Genomic DNA, 20779 nt, shown 5'->3' on the forward strand with positions numbered 1-20779 from the left:
AAGTGATTCTAGCAAATTACTAACTCAGAAACTCTGGGGTGAGGCCTAGTAATGTGTATTTTAACAAGCCCTCCAGGGGATTCTGATACACACTCAAGTTTGAGAACCACTGGTCTAGACACCCAATCTTCTCCTCTCCCTTATCTTCTGTCCAAACCAATCGATGATCATATCCTACTAATTTTATCTTTTAAGTGTGTCCCTCATACATCAACTAATTTCCATCCTGAGCACTATTATCTATTCTTACCCAGATAACTGATTATCCCGTGACTAGCTTTTCTTTCCTCCAGTGCCCTTTTCTTTCACCAGCCAGTGCAAGCCACAATAAATGTCTAACCATGTCTCTTCCCTGTCCTCAGGGGCAGCCCAGTGCCTTTAACATAGAATCTGAACTCGTCAGCGTGGTGCACAAGGCCCTCTGTGGCTGGCTTGGGCTAAGCTCTTTATCCTCCTCTTCCATCAGTCCTTGACTCCATTCAGCAATACAGAATCTCCACAGTCACCCCCTCTTCTCCATGAACACAACAGGGCTTACGGCTTAAAAAAAGAAAAATCTACTTAGGGATGAAGAGCCAGGAGGCCGGGAGAGACTCTTCCTTCATTCTGGATTGCTGATCTTATTTTTTTCTTGATAAATTTTATCCAGTCATTTTTACTGAATCAAAGGAAGTCCCTTGAAGAAAACCTTTCTGGGTACCCAGTCTGGGCTAAGGAGTCCTTCTCCATATCCCTAAGGGACTAAGTGTATATCTTCCCCTCAGCACCGCTACATTAAATGATCTCTCTCTGGTTCAGTCACCCCAGCTAGACCATGATTTCAAGGCACATGCCATCTTTTATTGATCTTTATATCCCCTGCCTCTGGCACAATGAATGTTATATGGTAGATACCCAATATACTATGCTGTTCAGAACTAAAAATCTACAAAATAATCCTCATCCACAGAGTTTCAAGCAAGTGAATTCTAGGCCAGCACTTTGCAAACTTAGATGTGCACACGAATCACCTGGAGATCTTGTTGGAATGCAGATTCTGATCCAGTAGACTTGGAATGGAGCCCAGAGACTCTGCATTTCTGACAAGCTCTCAGGTCATGCTGATGCTCCTGGCTCATGGACCACTAGCTATACTTTGATTAGCACTGTGGCCATCCAAAGCTATGAAACACAAGGTGCTTGTAGATCAACTTATGTCACACTAGAAAAACGTTTTGTATTGCAGAAATGCCAGCACCTGAGAGGACAAAAGATAATTTATGTTGTTTGCTAGTCTATTCTTATGATAGCCATCATCCTGGACTCTTATCTATTCTTCGAAAGAGATTACAAATAGTCCTCTTGTGAGCGAGTCCTCTCCACAGCTATTGTTCCCATCACAGGAGGTGAGAACTTCCTTATCAGCAGCCTTTGTGTGGAGGACAACTGCTAGTTATTATAGGATTTGCAATCTAAATTCATTTTGAGAAGTAGAAACTGTGGAGATGAAGAGAGGGAGGCTAATAGGATTTTACCCAGAATCAGCGAGCGTGGGCTTATTCATTCATCCCTTCCTCCACGAATAAAAATAGGTATTGAACCTCTACTAAGTTTCCAGCATTCTACAAGGTGAGGGAGTCTAAGGTTGTCAAGGTGAATAACGCAGGTCTAGAGAAGAAATTTGGTCAAAAGAAAACCCCAGGGCTCTGGGGCTGGCCTCTGGTAATCTTGCAGTAGGAGACGTGTTCTGGAAATAGAGACAGGTTACTCTAGAAACATGGAAAAGGGTTCCAGTTTTGGGAGGTTGACAGGAGCTGCACAGACTTTCCACTTTGCGTATTCAAATTTTCACTCCCACTGCTCACACTCAGATAAAAAATTTAGAAATCAGGTTTTAAATGTCAACTGCAGTTTTCCAGAGATATCACAGGATGCTTAGTCATCTGTAATCCTGACCAGCTGTTCTACAGCACATTTTCTCATGTCCTGTAAGGCTGCAGTGGGTTGGCCATAGGTAATTTCTGCACATAACCTCTGAAAAATGGGTGTTTAATGCATATACCATGGCTCCTTTTTGAGGGCATGAAATTTTGCTTCTAGACCACTCCATATTCAAATAGATTGGATGTTATGGAATGGTTCAAGATTTCTTTTTAATTTGCTATTTTTAAAGGCTTTGTTAAAAAGGCACTTCAGCCACTCACTACACTTGCTGTGGTCTCAAATTTCCAATCACACTGGTCTCCACACAAGCCAATTTCTCCACTTGCCTCAGCGCACAGACATGCAGCTCCTTCTAGCTTTTCTTTTCTCATCATTGCTCATGCCAGTTCCCTGCATTGCCATCAAACCAAACCATATTTATCCTTCAAGGTGAGTTTGTTCACTCATTCATCAAATATTTATTGCATGCCTTTTAAGTGCCAGGCACCATCCTGGGTATTGGGAGCATGGTGATAAACAAGATGGAGAAGCTTACTTCAGTGCCACTTGGGGATACTGACAAGTGAATGGGCCATTATAACTCTCCCTAATGAGGGTCCAGAGGGAGAGATCCGGGTACTAAGAGAATAAACAGTGGTGTTAGGATTCCAGTTTTAAGAATGGGTAGAAGATATTCCTAGGAAATTCCAATTCTAAATGCTTTTAGAAGAGTCCAATCTGAGATATAGATGTGATGAAAATAATTACCAACCCCACTGTATGGAAGGGGTTCCTAAGCAGGTGAGAGCCAGCCTGGAAGAATAAATAGGAGAGAGTGGAGAGGTTCCTTGCAGTGAGAAATGACTGAGCTGGAAAGGTAAGCAAAGGTCACATTAGAAACTGACCTATAGAAACTCCTTCCAAGGCATGAAAGAATTTTCCATTGTTATTATGAAGAAACTGGAAGGAAAGCATTGTGAGCCTTTAAGTAAGGACCTGATATGAATCCCATTTATTCTTTGAAGTCTTCTTCAATTATTTAAATCCCAAGTGATTTTTCCTTCTTTGATTTCCAAAGCAATTACTGGCTGTACTTAGCAGTCTGACGCTAAATTCATGCGCTGCATTTTTATTAACCTATGGTCGTTCTCTGATGTTGGTTGCTGACATTTTGTGCCCACAGCACACATTCGGGTATTACATTTTTTGCTTGAATGCCCAAAATTTATTTAAAATCTCCCTGTATTTACAGCGTAATTGCTTCTCCAATGAAACAATGCCACTTAATATCACCCCTCTTAGCTCTTATGTGCATCAAATTGTGCTGTGCTCTATACAGCCTCAAACGACCAGACAGAAAACTAATTTCATACATTGATCAACATTATGTGGCATATCAGTGAAGGGGACAAGTTTCCCAGATGCTCAATGTTCAGGAAGAACTATTATCTCAGAAGGTTACCTAACTCTAATGACCTTGACTTAGTGCAAACTCCTCAAGGTCAAGCAGAGTTATCTAATAAAAAAAAAAAAAAAATCCCTCTCAATTCCTAACATAGTCCTGGATATAGCACAAGGATTTACTTGAATTTCCATTTTTATTACTTAATTTACTCTTTTAAATTATGAAATGTCAGGCATTCAAATATGTATAGAGAATAATGTAAGGAATGTACATCTTTTCCATCTCCCAGCTTAAGAAGTAAAGCATCATGATGATAATTGGACCCCCACTTTACCTCTTCCCACTGAAAGATAACCACGGTCTTGAATTTAGTGTCTGTCATCCCATATATGCCTTTGTGTTTTCACTCCAGTTCTCAGTAGCCATAAACATTATGTAGTATTGCTTTTCAGGTTTAAAAATGTTGTACAAATGATGTCTTAATGTATCCTTCTGCAACTCTTTCTGGTTCGATATTGTCTTTGAAATTTGTCTGTGTTTGCAGATACAGCTCCAGTTTATCAATTTAGCTGCTGTATCATATGCTATTGTATGAGTAGGCCACATTAGGACTTTCATGTTGGCTTCAGCTCCTCTCTAAAACACAGTGCTGCAGTGAACATGTTTGTATTTGGTTCCTGGTGTATATATGTGAGAGCTTCTCACACACACCTGTACAGATCTAGTAGTGGGATTGCTGGGTTTTAGGATATGCATATCATCAATCTAACTAAATATTGCTATAGTGCTGTTTAAACAATTCACACTCTCATCAGCAGAGGGTGAGTTCCTGTGGCTTCACATTTTTGATAACCATGTCATTTTCAGATTTAAGTATCTGATGTATCTTCATGCATATGTTTATACACACACACACACATACACACACACACACCCCTACACATATCAGGGTTCTAAGGGGAAGACAAAACTTTACTAAATGAGTAGAGTTGAATTTGGAACTTCCCAGAGAGCAATCTCAGCAACTTAGAATTAATTGGATTATTTTTAAATTATACAAACAACAACAGTAAGGTAAAAAAAAAAAAAAAGTTACATGGGAAAAGTACAAAATAGCCTATAGTATTATCCCATTAACATAGTCATTTCATTTTTTAACATAATAGATGCTCATTGACTTGGTAATTACTTGTTACCTTAACCAAACTGAATGATTTTTAAAACAAATTCACTGTTGGCTGATTTTACATTTTATGTAAATGTTCCAAATATGTTTAGTCCTCCTACTGGTGTTCTATTAAGGCTGAGTTAGACTGTAGTTAAATAATAATGAGCAAAACAAATTTCCAAGTCAGACTTATTTTTATTTCAGAAATTATCTCTTGCTACACTGTAATTCCCAAGAATGTCTCTGGTCGTATAGAGCACGTACTTTTCCGTATGTATTTTGCTGCAAAAATTCAGTATACACAAAGCAAAGCAAGTCAAAATATAAACAAAAGATTACAGCACAAAATAGAGGTTCATAAAATTACCCTCTTCTCAGCTTTTTTTTCTTCACCAATTCCATTCTTTTGTCAACGTCCTGGTGAAGAGAAAGCATTAACTATTGGTAATTGCAGCCTGACAGGTGGGTTTTAGAAGACAATCAGCGCTAGATGAAATGTTAGGGTCATCCTAGCGAAGACATGGGCATGGCTTTCCAGTTTTAAGAATGGGTAGAAGATATTCATAGGAAATGCCAATTCTAAATGCTTTTAGAAGAGTCCAATCTGAGATATAGATGTGAGGAAAATAATGACAATCTTTTCCAGGCAGATACATCATCAAAATTGATGCCTGAACTGTGCCGAGCTTTCAAAGAAAAGTTAACTCTTATAGGTAGGTTTCCCCAGTTCTCAGGAGAAATGAAATCATTCCTGGTTTCTCAGGTCTTCTTACTGATGTCTTCACTCAGAAAATTCTTCCCCTCAGATTTGAGATGGAGAACAAATTTAGCATGCTATTAGCCAACTGTTTTTGTAAAAAGTCCCTGTCATTTACCACTCTACTTCTAATAGATGATTATACATTCTGGTTAGAACCACATGGGATTATATATGTCAGTGGAGCTATCTTCTTTCTCCTATGATGACCTTGTATCTTCACCATCTGCAAAATATAGAAATATTCATTGCTTTTAATGTTACTGTATTTGTTCAAAATGTTCCTCCAGAGCCTACTCCTTTATATGCCACATATAAAACAAATACAAGATTTTTGTCATTTTCAATGGTCAAAATAGAAGTCCAACTCAGGGTAATATGATAATAGATATAAATGAGCAATATATAAGGAGAATCCTAGACATCATTCTTTCTGGAAAAACATTGGTACATTAATGATTTGACATTCCATGCTTAGCAAATCTAGTGGCTGCTATTATTAAATAGGTACTTGAAGGGGTATGCAATAGACAATGTTAAGGTTCTTCCCAGAATCCCTCTAATCTTTCTTTCCTCAACATTAATTTCCAGGACAACATTCCTTCCTTTTCTGTCTTCCTCTTCTTGGCCTGTCTCTCCAACCATTGCCGTGCAAGCTTTTGCTTCCAACATCAGCACCTACTATTCTTTGAGGACTGCTGTTAGCTACTGGATCTGCTTTAACCATATGCGCCATGAGCACCTGGAGTTTACATTCCTCCTGAGAGCAACTCTTGACCAATCAATGACCTAGGAGGAGGTAAGAGAGGCCGACCTTCTCTTTATCCAATTTGCCAGTCTGTGTCTTTTAACTGGGGCTTTAGCCTGTTTACATTTAAGGTTAATATTGTCATGTGTGTGAGTTTGATCCTGTCTTTATGATGCTAGCTGGTTATTTTGGCCATTAGTTGATGCAGTTTCTTCATAGTGTTGATGGTCTTTACAATTTGGTAGGTTTTTGCAGTAGCTGGTACTGGTTTTTTCTTTCCATTTAGTGCTTCTTTCAGAAGCTCTCGTAAGGCAGGCCTGGTGGTGACAAAAATCTCTTAGCATTTGCTTGTCTGTAAAGAAATTTTATTTCTCCTTTGCTTATAAAGCTTAGTTTGGTTGGATATGAAATTCTGGGTTAAAATCCTTTTCTTTAAGAAGGTTGAATATTGGCCCCCATTATCTTCTGGCTTCTAAGGTTTCTTGAGAGAGATTTGCTGTTAGTCTGATGGGCTCCCCTTTGTGGCAACCCAACCTTTCTTCTCTCTGGCTGCCTTTAACATTTTTTCTTTCATTTCAACCTTGGTGAATTAATAAGCAACTTCAGCAAAGTATCAGGATACAAAATCAATGTGCAAAAATCACAAGCATTCCTTTACACTAACAATAGGCAAGCATTCCTTTACACCTACAAGAGAGTACAATCATGAGTGAACTCCCATTCACATTGCTACAAAGAGAATAAAATATCTAGGAATACAACTTACAAGGGCTGTGAAGGACCACTTCGGGAGAACTACAAACCACTGCTCAAGGAAATAAAAGGACACAAACAAATAGTAAAACATTCCATGCTTATGGATAGGAAGAATCAATATCATGAAAATGGCCATATTGCCCAAAGAAATTTATAGATTCAATGCTATCCCCATCAAGATACCATTGACTTTCTTCACAGAATTAGAAAAAACTACTTTAAATTTCATATAGAACCAAAAAAGACCCTGTATAGCCAAGACAATCCTAAGCAAAAAGAAGAAGGCTGGAGGCATCACACTACCTGATTTCAAACTATACTAAATATATACCAAAACAGCATGGTACTGGTACCAAAACAGATATAGAGACCAATGTAACAGAACAGAGGCCTCAGAAATAACGTTACACATCTACAACCATCTGATCTTTGACAAACCTGACAAAACAAATAATGGGAAAAGGATTCACTACTTAATAAATGGTGCTGGGAAAACTGGCTAGCCATATGGAGAAAACTGAAACTGGACCCCTTCCTTACACCTTATACAAGAATTAAGATGGATTAAAGACTGGAACATAAGACCTAAAACCATAAAAATCCTAGATGAAAACCTTAGGCAATACCATTCAGAACATAGGTACGGGCAAAGACTTCATGACTAAAACACCAAAAGCAATGGCAAAAAAGCCAAAATTGACAAATGAGATTTGGTTAAACTAAAGAGCTTCTGCACAGCCAAAGAAACTATCATCAGAGTGAACAGGCAACCCTCAGAATGAGAGAAAAATTTTGCATCTGACAAAGGGCTAGTATCCAGAATCTACAAGGAACTTCAACAAATTTACAAGAAAAAAAAACAACCCCATCAAAAAGCAGACAAAGGATGTGAACAGACACTTCTCAAAAGACGACATTTATGCAGCCAACGAACATGAAAGAGCTTATCATCCCTGGTCATTAGAGAAATGCAAATCAAAACCACAATGAGATACCATCTCACACCAGTTAGAATGGAGATCATTAAGGTCAGGGAACAACAGATGCTGGAAAGGATGTGGAGAAATGGGAATGCTTTTACACTGTTGGTGGGCGTGTAAATTAGTTCAACCATTCTGGAAGACAGTGTGGTGACTCCTCAAGGATATAGAACCAGAAATACCATTTGACCCAGCAATCTCATTTCTGGGCATATACCCAAAGGATTATAAATCATTATACTGTAGAGACACACAGACACGTATGTTTATCGTGACACTGTTCACAATAGCAAAGGCTTGGAACCAACCCAAACGCCCATCAATGATAGACTGGATAAAGAAAATGTGGCACATATACACCATTGAATAATATGCAGCTGTAATAAAGGATGAGTTCATGTCCTTTGCAGGGTCAAAGATAAAGCTAGAAACCATAATTCCCAGCAAACTAACACAGGCACAGAAAACCAAACACTGCATGCTCCCACTCATAAGTGGGAGATGAACAGTGGGAACACATGGACACAGGTAGAGGAACACCACACACCAGGGCCTGTTGAGGTGTGGGGGGGCTAGGGTAGGAATAGCTTTAGAAGAAATACCTAACACAGATGACAGGTTGATGGATGCAGCAAACCACCATGGCACTTGTACGCCTATGTAACAAACCTGCACATTCTGCACATGTATCCCAGAACTTAGATAGGTAGATAGATAGATATTTAAAATAATAATAATAATAATAAGCCCAACTTTCTTGACTCAGCTCAGGAAATCTCTACAGCCTCTTAGATGCCTGAGTTCTCTTGAAGGAACAGGCTTAAGCTGCCCTCTATGGGACTTTGCCTGAGATGACATCCTTGTCTGCCTTCCACTCCTTCCCTGTCTTGCTTCCTCTCTTCCTTACTGGTTCTCCTGTGAGGACTCCCTCAATAACTCACATGCACAGAAATTCTCAACACAGGGTTGGCTTTTCAGGGGAAGCTGGTCTAAAACAGAATCTTAGAAAGCTTCCAGCTTAGTTGTCTTTAAAAATTTTTGCTTAAAGCCACACCTCAAAGGAAAACAAAGCATCTACTTCCTACCTTGAACATTTTAAAGTCAATATCTATTTTTTTCATTATAAGTTTAAGTGGTTGAAAAAGATATTAAGTTGTGACATATTATAAAAACTGACATTTAAAAATAAAACTTCAATATTTCCCTCTTATCCAACAGAGTCCACCATTATTTACTAAAAATATATGCAAACACGCTCATGTTTAAATGTCAGATAGTTTAGTGTTCATTTCTCTCCTTAAACTTGTATTTCTGTTCCACTTTCCCCATAGAATTTCATTCTAACTGTATGTTTATATGCGTTAAAATATTTTGTTTGCCTAATTATTACTTCTCTGCAAAAATGTATATATTTAAATGTATGTTCTGATTTTCTATGACTACAAGCCTCTATGTACTAACACTTTTTAAAGATGTGGTATGATTAGAATTTATCAAAACAGCATATATATTTAAATTTTGGTAATTCCATTAAGATAAGAAGTAAACATTTTTGTTGGAAATATATTTATTAATGAAATGGATAGTTTTTCACTGTTATTTTTATTACTGTTTTTTGCTAGAGTAAGGCAAGATTTAATATCAAAATTGATAGAATTAATATCTATTGTTATATATTTATGTACTAATAAATATTATTTACATCGATGGGTCTTGAAGGAGTTTTATCAGGGCAATGTCATACAATTATTTAAATTCTTTCTGAATTATAGCCCCCAAATCACCCAAAAATCTTTCAAAAGGTTTTATAAAAGAATCAGTTATCTAGTCATTTAGATGACATTTTCTAATTTCTGGGAAGTATTTTAAAAAAGTACTTTATCAAATTTATCAAAAGGCTATTCATTATACCTGTTACTCTCTTACTGAGAGGCACTGTATTTAACTTGAAAAACTAAAATGTTTGGAAAAGTTTAATATTGCTAAATTAAGCACACTTGACACTTGTATATTTTTTGATAAAATAATATTTTAATCATCTGTTCTGTATGTTTTTACTTCAGAATTTTAAAGCTTCAATTTAGTTCATTCACTTTATGGGAAATGTTCCCCACGTAGCCTAATTGAAAGAACTGGTCATTATTGTAAAAGCCAATCCACACGTGCTCTGCCTTTGAAGGAGTCTAATCTCATCTTTCAGTTGAAATAATGATGTTATTGGGGGTTCCTGTGATGATATCGTACTATCTTACTATGATTCTATTCTAAAATAGGTTAATAGCTCTTGCCGGGCACGGTGGCTCATGCCTGTAATCCCAGCACTCTGGGAGGCTGAGGTAGGCAGATTACAAGGTCTGGAGATCAAGACCATCCTGGCCAACACGGTGAAATCCCGTCTCTACTAAAAATACAAAAAATTAGCTGGATGTGGTGGCACACGCCTGTAGTCCCAGCTACTCAGGAGGCTGAGGCAGGAGAATCGCTTGAACCTGGGAGGCAGAGGTTGCAGTGAGCCGAGATCCCGCCACTACACTCCAGCCTGGTGACAGAGCAAGACTCCGTCTCAAAAACAAAACAAAACAAAAAAACCTCTTGCCATAGAGGGTTTTTGTTTTGTTTTCTGGGTGGGTGTGTGTGTGTGTGTGTGTGTGTGTGTGTGTGTGTGTGTGTGGTTTTTATATTTATTTATTTGGCCTGATAAAAGAATGCTTGCTCTCTGTTTTAGTCCATTTAGGCTGCTATGACAAATTACCATAAACTGGGTGTCTTATAAACAAAGAAACCTATTTCTCTCAGTTCTAGAGGCTGGAAAGTTTATGATCAATGCACCGGCTCATTCAGCATCTAGTGAGGGACCTGCTTTCTGGTTCAAATGTGGTGCCTTCTCACTAAATTCTCACATGGTGGAAGGGGAGAGGAGTCCCCATGTGTCCTTTATTCTAAGGACACTGATTCCATTCATAAGGGATCCACCCCCATGACTTAATCACAAACATCCTATCTCCTACTACCATGATCTTGGGGGTTAGGACATCCACATACTAACTTTGGGGGAACATAAACATTCAGGCCATAGCATTCTTCATTAGTATATCTCCAATACACTCTCTGTTTGTTCTCATGGAAATCCCAGTCAGGACAGACACACCTTTTGACAACAGTTGGGGAATGGGAGGGGCCAAATTGCAAAATGAAATTTATCATCATTGCTACCATCCTCATTCCATGATACACCTGAATTCAGAACATTGTAACACGAGTTTAAATACCCCATTTCTAACAAGACACTTCTTCCTTGACAGAAATATGCACAGGATGGAAAAGATTTGAAGCCTCCCTGGGTTTATGGTGTTTTGATTAAAGAAGGACTACAGATAGAATATTTTTAAATGGCTCCTGGTTTGACAATCCCCACTCCACCCTACCCCAAATGCCTCCCTAGAGGGGTTTTACATCTGGGGCAAAGCACTACAGTCAGATTCAGAATAGCTGAGAGATGTGCCATATTTTGTGTGTGAAGTGGGGGGTGTTTTTAAAAGCAGACGCAGAACAGGATGCCCTTCTGTGATTCCTCGGACACAAATACATTCTCAGGTAGATGGTGCACTTTGAGACTAGCTTTTAGAAATCCATGCATTGGAAAGTCTTTGTGTGTCACGCAGTATGTGTACCTCGGTATAAAAAACACTGGCCTCATCCAAGCTTTTCATTACACCAAGAAGAAAGTTTAGGACCAGAGCAATCAGGTGACTTCTCAAGATCATTTAGCAACAGAACTAAAACTAGCACTGGGGTCTCCTCATTCCCGATCTGGTGTTCTTTTCACCAAAACCACTACCTCTGTTATCATTTGTCACCATCACTATCATCATCAACATGATCACAATTTTAAATAACAGCTAACATTTATTAAGATTTTACTCTATGCTAAGAGCTATTTGAAGTACTTCATATTCATTTACTGCTCACATTAGCCAATGACATAGGTTATATTATTACCTCCATTTTGCAGATAAGGAAATGGAAGCTCAGAGAGGCAATATGACATGCCCAAGATCACATGATGATTGCAGAAATAGGATTCAAATTTACAGCTGGCTCCAGGGTTCATTCTTTCAACTCCTGTTTCCTCAAGTGTTTTCTATAAAATACTAGCCCTATAAAATGTAACATCCACAGGATGTTACAATATCCTGTGGCCAAATTGATTTGATTACAGTTGCTCTCTTAGAATATTAATGGAATTTGTTATTTCATTAAAGACAATAAAAAGTCCTGCAGAAAAAACCCATATCTACTTAGCAGTGATTTCTAGAGAAATGATTTTCCCCAAATACTTAATATCCAATGAAAGGACCCCTATTAAAGAAGTCTAATTTAGGCTTGATATTGATAATACTAGGTCAGTGGTTCTCAACGTCTGGAGGCTCCACCTTCAGAGTTTCTGATTCTGTAGGCCTGGAGTGCAATCCAAGAATCAGCATTTCTAATGGGTTCCCAGGTGATGCTGATGTGGCTGGTCCAGGGACCATACTTGGAGAAACACTACAGTCGATATTAGAAAAATAAAGACAAAGAAACAAGCCTTGGGTTTGGCATAAAGAAAAAAAAAGATACAGTTCCAAATCTTGAAAATGTACTTTATAATGAGCAAACAGAAAATCCGTCCTTTACGTAGAAATATGTAATGAAAATATCAAACAAATGGACAGGTGAAAAGAAACATTCAATCCCTTTAGGTAAACAAAAGATGAACAAAACAACATGGAGTGATAATTCTACATGATGGATTTATATTTTTCATTGTCAAATAGATGATCAGACTTAAATAATTCAAACAGGGATAACACTAGTTGATTATATTCTAGGCATAGTGTGTACTTTGGGCTTTATATGCATCATCTTCAACTTTTCAACAACTCAGAGATAGCTTTTATTATTTCTGTTTCATGGCCTAACTTTAAGATAAACTTGTGTTCTATAGAGTATGAATCACTATGCCAAAAAGTATTAGATTAATTACTGTGAATTCTTAGGTAAGATCCTTCAGATATCTGTAGCTTCCATTTCCTTATTTGCAAAAAGATAAACTACAACTCAGTAATTTCCAGTCACTAAGCTTTCTTGATTCCAAGAAAAAGTCAAGCTAATGTTTTCTGAAGAGACCCAGCTTGGCTTCAGGGAGCAGGGGTGGCCAAATACAACTAACCCAAGCTGTTGGCTCGAGATCTGTGAGAAAAAGTTTTAAAGACATCATCTATTTCTAGATGTATAACATACGATTACAGTAGAAAAGTGCAGAAAACTTTCAGAGAAAATAATGAATACAGTAATAACTAACAACAAAGATGCGTACTTGATGATAATCATTTTGATTCTAGCAATGTTATCTTATTTCAATAGCAAACCACCTTGAGATATCTAAAGCTACCTAACAGGAATGATTAAACCAGGATTTATAGCAGTGTTTTGCAAACTTGAATGCACATTGAAATCATCTGAGAGCTTCAAAAAAAAAAAAAAAAAAAAAGAACTGATGCCTGTGTCTTATTTCTAAAGAATTTACTTAATTGATATGATATGGGATGTAAGCTAGACTTTGTACTTCTCAAAAAAATAACTAGGTGATTCTAATGTATAGACAAGTTTGGGAACCACCAATTTATAGGGTTCTCTCTTGAAAGCAATTTTTTTTTTTTTTTTTTGAGACAGGGTCTCGCTCTGTCACCAGGTACCAGGCTGGAGTGCAGTGGCGCGATCTCGGCTCACTGCAACCTCCGCTTCCCTGGTTCAAGCAATTCTCCTGCCTCAGCCTCCCAAGTAGCTGGGACTACAGGCATGCACCACCACGGCCAGCTAATTTTTGTATTTTTAGTAGAGATGGGGTTTCACCATGTTGGCCAGGATGGTCTTGATCTCTTGACCTCAAGATCCACCCGCCTCGGCCTCCCAAAGTGCTGGGATTACAGGCGTGAGCAATTTTTAATTATATTCCTGCTATAAACTAAAATGTGTCTCCTGCCCACAATTTTATATAGTGAAGCCCTAACCCCATGTGACTGTATTGGAGACAGGGCCTTTAAGGAGGCAATTAAGGTTAAAAGAGGTCATAAGGGTCAAGCCCTGATTTGACAGAATTGTTATCCTTATAAAAAGAGAAGGAGACACAGGGATTCTCTTTCTATCCTGTGAGGACAAGGAGAGGAGGCAGCTATCTGCAAGCCAGGGAGAGAGCCCTCATCAGGAACCTCATAGGCTGGCACCTTGATCTTGGTCTTCCAGCCTCCACAACTATGAGAAAATAAATTGGTGTTATTTAAGGTACCCAGACTATGGTCTTTGTTATGGCAGTCCAAGCAAAGCAATACACCTCCTCTTCAACCAACTCTGTTTCTGATTCACCCCTTATTCCTTCCTCCAGATGTTGGTAAAGCATATGATCATGCTGGTGCACCCTAGTTTGGGCAACAGAGCAAGACTGTATCTCAAAAAAAAGAAAAAGAAAAAGAGTCAATGAACGTGAAGAAAGATGAATTATACAAACTGAAGAGAAAAAGATTGAGAAAAAAGCGACCAGAACCTTGGAGACTTGTTGAGTATCAAACGGTCTAACATTTGTTTCACTAGAATTCCATAAGTGAAGTAGAAAGACTCTTGCAGATATTTGAGGAAATAAGGATGAAAAATTCCCCCAAATTGGTAAAAATATAAATTTACAGATTTTAAAATCTAAAAAACACCCTATTCAAAAGAAAAGAGAAAAGAAAAGGAGAAACTCATGCCCCTTCACAATATATGTGCTTTTGCTTACATTTCAGAGCCTTCAGGTAGTTGCTTTTTGTATTTCATCCAGAATTTTCAGTCGTAATCAGTGAAAAAGGTAAGTTATATGGGCTTATTCCATTTTGAAACAAAAATGAACTTATTCCATTTTAATGAGAACTAGATATTTCATTATACTTATATTTAATTTTTATTTTATGTATCTTCTCTCTATCTATATTTTTCCCATTTTTCCTATATTCATTTCTCTTATTTTCCATCATTTTGCTGATTTTGTTCTCTCTACATACAGGTGTATCTACAATTATACCCATATCTAAAACTATATATATATAAGTTTACGCATGTGTATATATAGTTTTAACTATATCTATATTTATAAATGTGTGTGTATATATATATACACACATATATATATATATACACACATACACACACACACTTTTTTGAAGTATACATACATGCCCCTATATGGGATTTTGTTATATAAATGTCCCAAAATTTATTTTTCAATTCAGCTGTTGGGCATTTTGTTCCCACTCTGCGGCCACTACAAATAGTGCCTTTATAAACATTTTAGTACATGATTTTTGGTTAGTATGTATATTTCTATTGGATATATACAATGACGTAAAATTGGTGGTTCATTGGATATACATATTTTCAGCTTTAGTAGATACCCAGAAATATTTACTTTAAATTCATTTCCCACATGACTCTGGGACACAGCAAGGACTGTAAATCGCTACCCTAGAGTCGACAGCTTCCAGCTCTCCATCTCCTATTTTGCTTTTGGCTGTAGGTCCATAACCATTTCCCCACCCAGCCTACAAAGCTGCCCACAATCTCCACACAGATCTCGGAACCACAGTGGCCTTATCTTCTCCGGGTCCCACTGAGGCTGGGGCTCAGCTAGGGACCTTCATCTCAAACCAAGAACGCCCTAGTTGCTAAAAGAGAGAGCTGATCTTGAGTATTAAAACTCTAGAGACTTCTTGCACAGTTCCCCTTCACCCGCATTTAGCACATGGATAGTGGCTGCTCCTGCTTACTTGGGACATGCTGTCCTTTTCTTATCCCTCTCACTTCCCCATTCTCTGACTCCACACCAAGGATTTATCCCTGTTTATAATTCTGAATATGTCAACAAAGACTATTTTTTGCCTTTCTGAAGTTTTATCTCCCTTGCCTCTTCATTTTGGGGGGGCCCCCTTGGATCCTTAGATGATAAGCCCCTCTTTTAACCACATCCTGTCATCTCTACGTGACCTACTGAATTCTAACTGCTCATCTTCCACCAGGGGAAAATCCAAACAAAGGCACCTGAGGGTCTTCAACTCTATGGTACTCAAGATTACCTTCTTTTTCTTGTTGTTTATCAACCACTTGAGCTGTAGTTTCTTCTAAATGTGCTTCTTCCTTGTCTTTCACTGCCAATTTCTGAGTTGAAAAGAGCAGGTATAACTTCTGCATCAAATCAGTAGCTTTCCCAGAACCATTACTATGACTGTTTTCTAATACAAGGAAACGTTGCTCCTTGGAATCAAAGTCATCAAACAGCTCACCATTTTCTGTCTTTATTTCATATATCTCAGGAATAAGTCTGAGGTAATAGAGGAGAGAGATGAAAAATTACTTAGCCAAGTCCCCTGCAAGATTAAATGCAAATACCACCAGATAATATAAGAGGAATCCATCTTATGCATGTGATTGGAATAGTCCAAGTGCAGTTCATGAATAAAACCTGACTTGTGCCATTTTCTAGTATTCTGAAGGGAAATTAGACATTTGTCTCAGCAGTTTAGAATTCAAAACCAATATAATTTCCATCATTAAATTTTTATTGAGTACTTAGGGTTGTACTTTGTAAGATCAAACTTGAAAGAATCCTTCCTGCCAATCTTTATATGTGTTTTGTCTTCTAAAGGGCCAAATGTTTTGGTTTTTTATGTTTTTATTCTGCTCTAAAATTATTACGTCTAATATTTGATTTAAGTTTTCTGTTTTCACAGTACTCAATATTAGAGTTACGTTATCTAGTTAATGAGAAGGTACTAATAGGAGGCTTTTTGGGTAAAAGAAACAGAAATGGAAACATAGTTCTTTCAAATATGAGTCCTGTTCTATCTGCGATTAATTTCAGACCTGTGCTATCATCACAAATGAGTGGCATTTAAAACACACACACACACACACACACACACACACACACGTCTTGAAAATTAAAATGCTATTCATTTCACAGTTTTTTTTGAAGACTATTTTCAATTGTAATATTACCCAAACTTAGAATTTCTAAACTCACAATATAGTGTTTTCTGGGCCAACGTTCTCCGGGTTGGGAGAGGTCATGTTAACACATGTGGCTTTCATATCTTTGGTGGGATATTTGTTGATGGCACCTGGAGAGAGAGTGGGGCTGGTTAGTCTAAATTTTACCCGTCTACATTATTATATCACCCAAAGTCAATTTGTCTTTTCATGTGGTTGGCAGTGTTTTCAAGAACAACTTTTATGACTGATTTAGAAAAACACTCACACTCTGACATTGAAATTCTTTGTTCTTGGCAAAGTCAAGAAGATACAGCAGTAATTGAATAAATAATTCCAATGCCTGTCACAAATTTGTGATATTCTTTAAGGACATCTCTAAATTCTTCCTATTATTTCTCTCCCTATAAAAAAAGGATCTTTCTAGAAGACGCTATCAGCTATTGAAATGGTCTGCCCTATTTATCTTGGGGTTGGAAGAAGGCACATTTACCTGTTAGTAAATATAAGTCCTAAATTCCAAGATTCCCGAGACCTACGTAAGCCCTGGGGCTTTATGCGTGCCAGAAAACCCGGATCCTTTCTCTAGTAAACTTGCAGGAGCTGCAGAGAACCATTCAATGTAGCATCTGCCACATTCCTAATTTGCAGCACAGGCCAGGATTTGTTTGATGTTACAAGGTTTTGGATGTGCTATTATATGCATGTCTAAAGTCACAACACACGGGCAGAGGCCGGCGCAGCCACCCTCAAAGCCCCACTGTGTACAGACACCCTTAAAATTCCCTGCGCAGTTGTGTCTAAGCCAGCTGTCTGGCACAGGGGCTCTAGAAGGGATTTGTGCCCAAGGCTCGTAAGAATTCAAGTCAGAACTAAGGTTAATTTATAATGACAAGACAAAACAGAAGTCCTTGGATCAGGTGGAGGGCAGTGTCAGATATTATTTATTACAGCAGTATACCTTTCTAAGGGTTTAGTAATTAAAGTATGATTTACTAGACAAGAACATAGCCCTGGGGTCAGAGTGTGAGGGATTGAGTCTAGAATTTACCAATTATTGCTTGAGATTTTAAACAGTTTATTTAACATTTCTGAATCTCAGTCTTTTCACTTGTAAAATGGGGATATGAATATTTTCCTCTGAGTAGTACACTGAGGGTTAAATGAAACAGTCCATTTAAAGAACCTGGCACATAGTAAACAGCCACAGATTAGGGCTAAAGGGCACTTTTCATCCATTTGAGGATTTCTTGGCTGAAACTGGCAGTACAGGAGCAAGGCTCATGGTAATGGGATTTTCCTCTGAAAATTTTCACTGCTTCCTATTACTTATACTCTACTACTCTTAACTAAAGTGAAGATCATTTTGCTAAGTCTGCTAATGGATCGTACACAGAAACATTAAATCTGTTGCAAAAGCAATTGAAGAGAATTAATGACTTACGTCGGATTAAATGGACAAATGGCTTGACAAAGTTGACGATATAGTCCCAATCTGGTTTGTGGGTTCGGCCAAGTTGAACCAAGTGATGATCCAGGGGGTGGCTGGCTAATTCTTCTAATTCTTTGTCATTGTGTTTAGGGCCAAAGGAAAACACAAATATGGAGTAGCCTTGACTCTTGGCTCTCAAAGACACATTCCTTAAGACTTCTTTGTCTGAAGGGTTGGTTTCACCAGCAGATATTACAAAGATAACTTTGTTTTTTCTCAGATTAGGGGTTCCTACAAAGACATTGTCAATTGTCCATTGCAAGGCATCACCAATAAAAACATCTCCATTGAGCTGCTGAGAGTCTTGGAGGTGATGTTTCATTTGGTGTATGCTGTTGTAAGTAACCAAATCAAATTCCAGGTAGACAGGGCATTCTTCAGTGTTAGGCATATAGCCTGGGGGAGAGTAGCTCAGGACAGCAACCCTGTCTCCTAAGGTGGAGGTCAGTGGATCTGGGGCAATGTGAAAGTAATCAAGCACTTTGGTTATAAATGCTTTCACTTCCTTAAACTCATCACTTCCTACTCTTTGGGAAGCATCTATGAGGAAAGCCACATCCATGTAATATTCTTGAAATGAGGCATCTCTGGGTTCATCTGGTTCTTCTTTTCTGCCATGATTTTCATGTCCTGCAACAGAAGAACTCAAGTCATTCTTTTTAATAGAAAGATAATCTTGAAACTCCTAGTCATAGGTAGCAAATACACAGTATGAGGGTATTACCATGCTTCATTTCCATACTCATGGAATCATCAATAATCAATCACGGTGCTTGTTCCCAGACACACTCTCCAAATATGTACCTACATAGTGCATGCAGAACCATTACCATACGACATGTATTGTCACATATGAAGAAACCCATTTGCCATCCTATCTCAGATCTTTGTGAAAGGATTGATTTATCCTCCAGCTATTTTAATATGCAAGATGAGAAACGATCATTTTCAATGTACTCTACATGGCTAAAAGTTTGGAGTACATATTTGCATGAAATTATACATAATGACCTCAAGATAAAGTATAGATGTTGAAGTTACATTTATTGGTGGCACAAACACAAAAACATTTATATATGTGTTCAAAGTATGCACCATAGAGAAACGTCATGAGAGCAAGTATAAACAAGTGCTGACTTTGGAATCTAAATGCTGTGTGAGACATGACATACTCTTAAAAACCTGGCACTCAAAGTGCCTGCAAACAGTTCATCAGCCCATTTTAAGGTAAGGAGTTTGCACCATGATGTAAGTCAACTATATCACTAAGCACGCTGATTAGGTCAGCTGACATTTATTTATTTATTTATTTATTTATTTATTTATCTTCATAGCAAGACTTTCTCAATGAAGAAAACATTGCCTTGATTTACATTCTGAGGCAAGCTTCTTATCTTGCTGCAGACCAGCACTTCAAGTAGCTCTGCTCTAAGCCTAAGGGATCATGAAGAAGCATGTCTACAATCATATGAATGATGGCTAATTGGTAAGGCCACAACAGGAAATGCCAGCTCAGAAAGCCAGGAAGTAGATGGCCGACGTTCTTTGCTTCTATGAAAGAAGTGAATTTGTGAACCTAATCAAGCAAAAAAGGAGATTTTTAACTAGCAGAAATTTATTGATCTCCATTTCTACTCAACCCTTTATTAGATACTTCTACATTTATTAATTCTCACAAAAACAAATGAGTCAACCTGTATTAATTCTATAAGCCTAATATAGAAATAAAATTCAAAAAAGAATACCCCACCACCATGCGTGAAGTTATTAACAGTGTAAATACTCTATTAGGTAATTTTTGATCATTAAATGAGCCCTGCCTTCCAGTATAAATTCCATATCATCTTTTTAAAAATCTGTTGTTGGATTTAACTTGCTAAAATTTTTTTAGAATTTTGCATTTATGTTCACATCCTTGTGAATGATGGTCTATAGCTGGTCGGTATTTTCCCTTTCACGTAACGTCTTCATCTGGTTTTGGTATCAAGGTAATCTGGCCTCAAAAAATGAGTTGAGAACATTCCAAATCTACTCTTCTAGCTATTTTGAAATATGCAATAAATTATTGTTAACTAGTGTTAACTTTAAAGAATACAATAAATTATTTTTAACCATAAGAACACTAAATCCTATTTCTTCTAATAAGTATTTTGTGCCCATTAACCAGCTCCTCTTTATTTCCCCCTCCCCACTAGCCTTCCCAGCCTCTGTTAACCACTGTTTTATTGACAGATACCCCAGTTATCCAGATTTGATCATTACACACTGCATGCTTGTATCAAAATATCACATGTATCCCAAAAATATGTATTATATAACTATTATGTATTCATAAAAAAATTAAAAATAATGAAATAGGTGAGTTGTAAAATATGCCCTTTTCTTTAATGTCCTGAAAGAGTTTTCACAGAATTGGTATTATTTCTTTCTTAAACTTTTAGTTGATTTCACCAGTGAAATCATGCATACCTGGAGTTTTCTTTATGGGAAGATTTGAACTACAAATTTAATCTCATT

At 37.6% G+C, this 20779-nt stretch overlaps 1 protein-coding gene across 3 annotated transcripts in view; it reads right to left on the minus strand.

Annotated features, from left to right (window-relative positions):
* Positions 1-4650: 4650 nt before the first annotated feature.
* The window catches only part of COL6A5 (collagen type VI alpha 5 chain), a 113778-nt gene continuing 97649 nt past the window's right edge, over positions 4651-20779 (minus strand). For all 3 annotated transcript variants that reach the window (XM_032267018.1, XM_032266998.1, XM_032267009.1), the window contains 4 exons: positions 18215-18892; positions 16805-16901; positions 15858-16102; positions 4651-5458 (listed from right to left, as the gene is read on the minus strand). In XM_032267018.1, coding sequence (XP_032122909.1) covers positions 5433-5458; positions 15858-16102; positions 16805-16901; positions 18215-18892 — 1046 coding nt within the window. In that variant the 3' untranslated portion in view covers positions 4651-5432. The remainder of the gene's footprint in view (positions 5459-15857; positions 16103-16804; positions 16902-18214; positions 18893-20779) is intronic.

This window comes from Sapajus apella, unplaced genomic scaffold, assembly GCF_009761245.1.
Source record: "Sapajus apella isolate SASKATOON/1434 unplaced genomic scaffold, GSC_monkey_1.0 scaffold4, whole genome shotgun sequence".
Classification (NCBI taxonomy): Eukaryota; Metazoa; Chordata; class Mammalia; order Primates; family Cebidae; genus Sapajus; species Sapajus apella.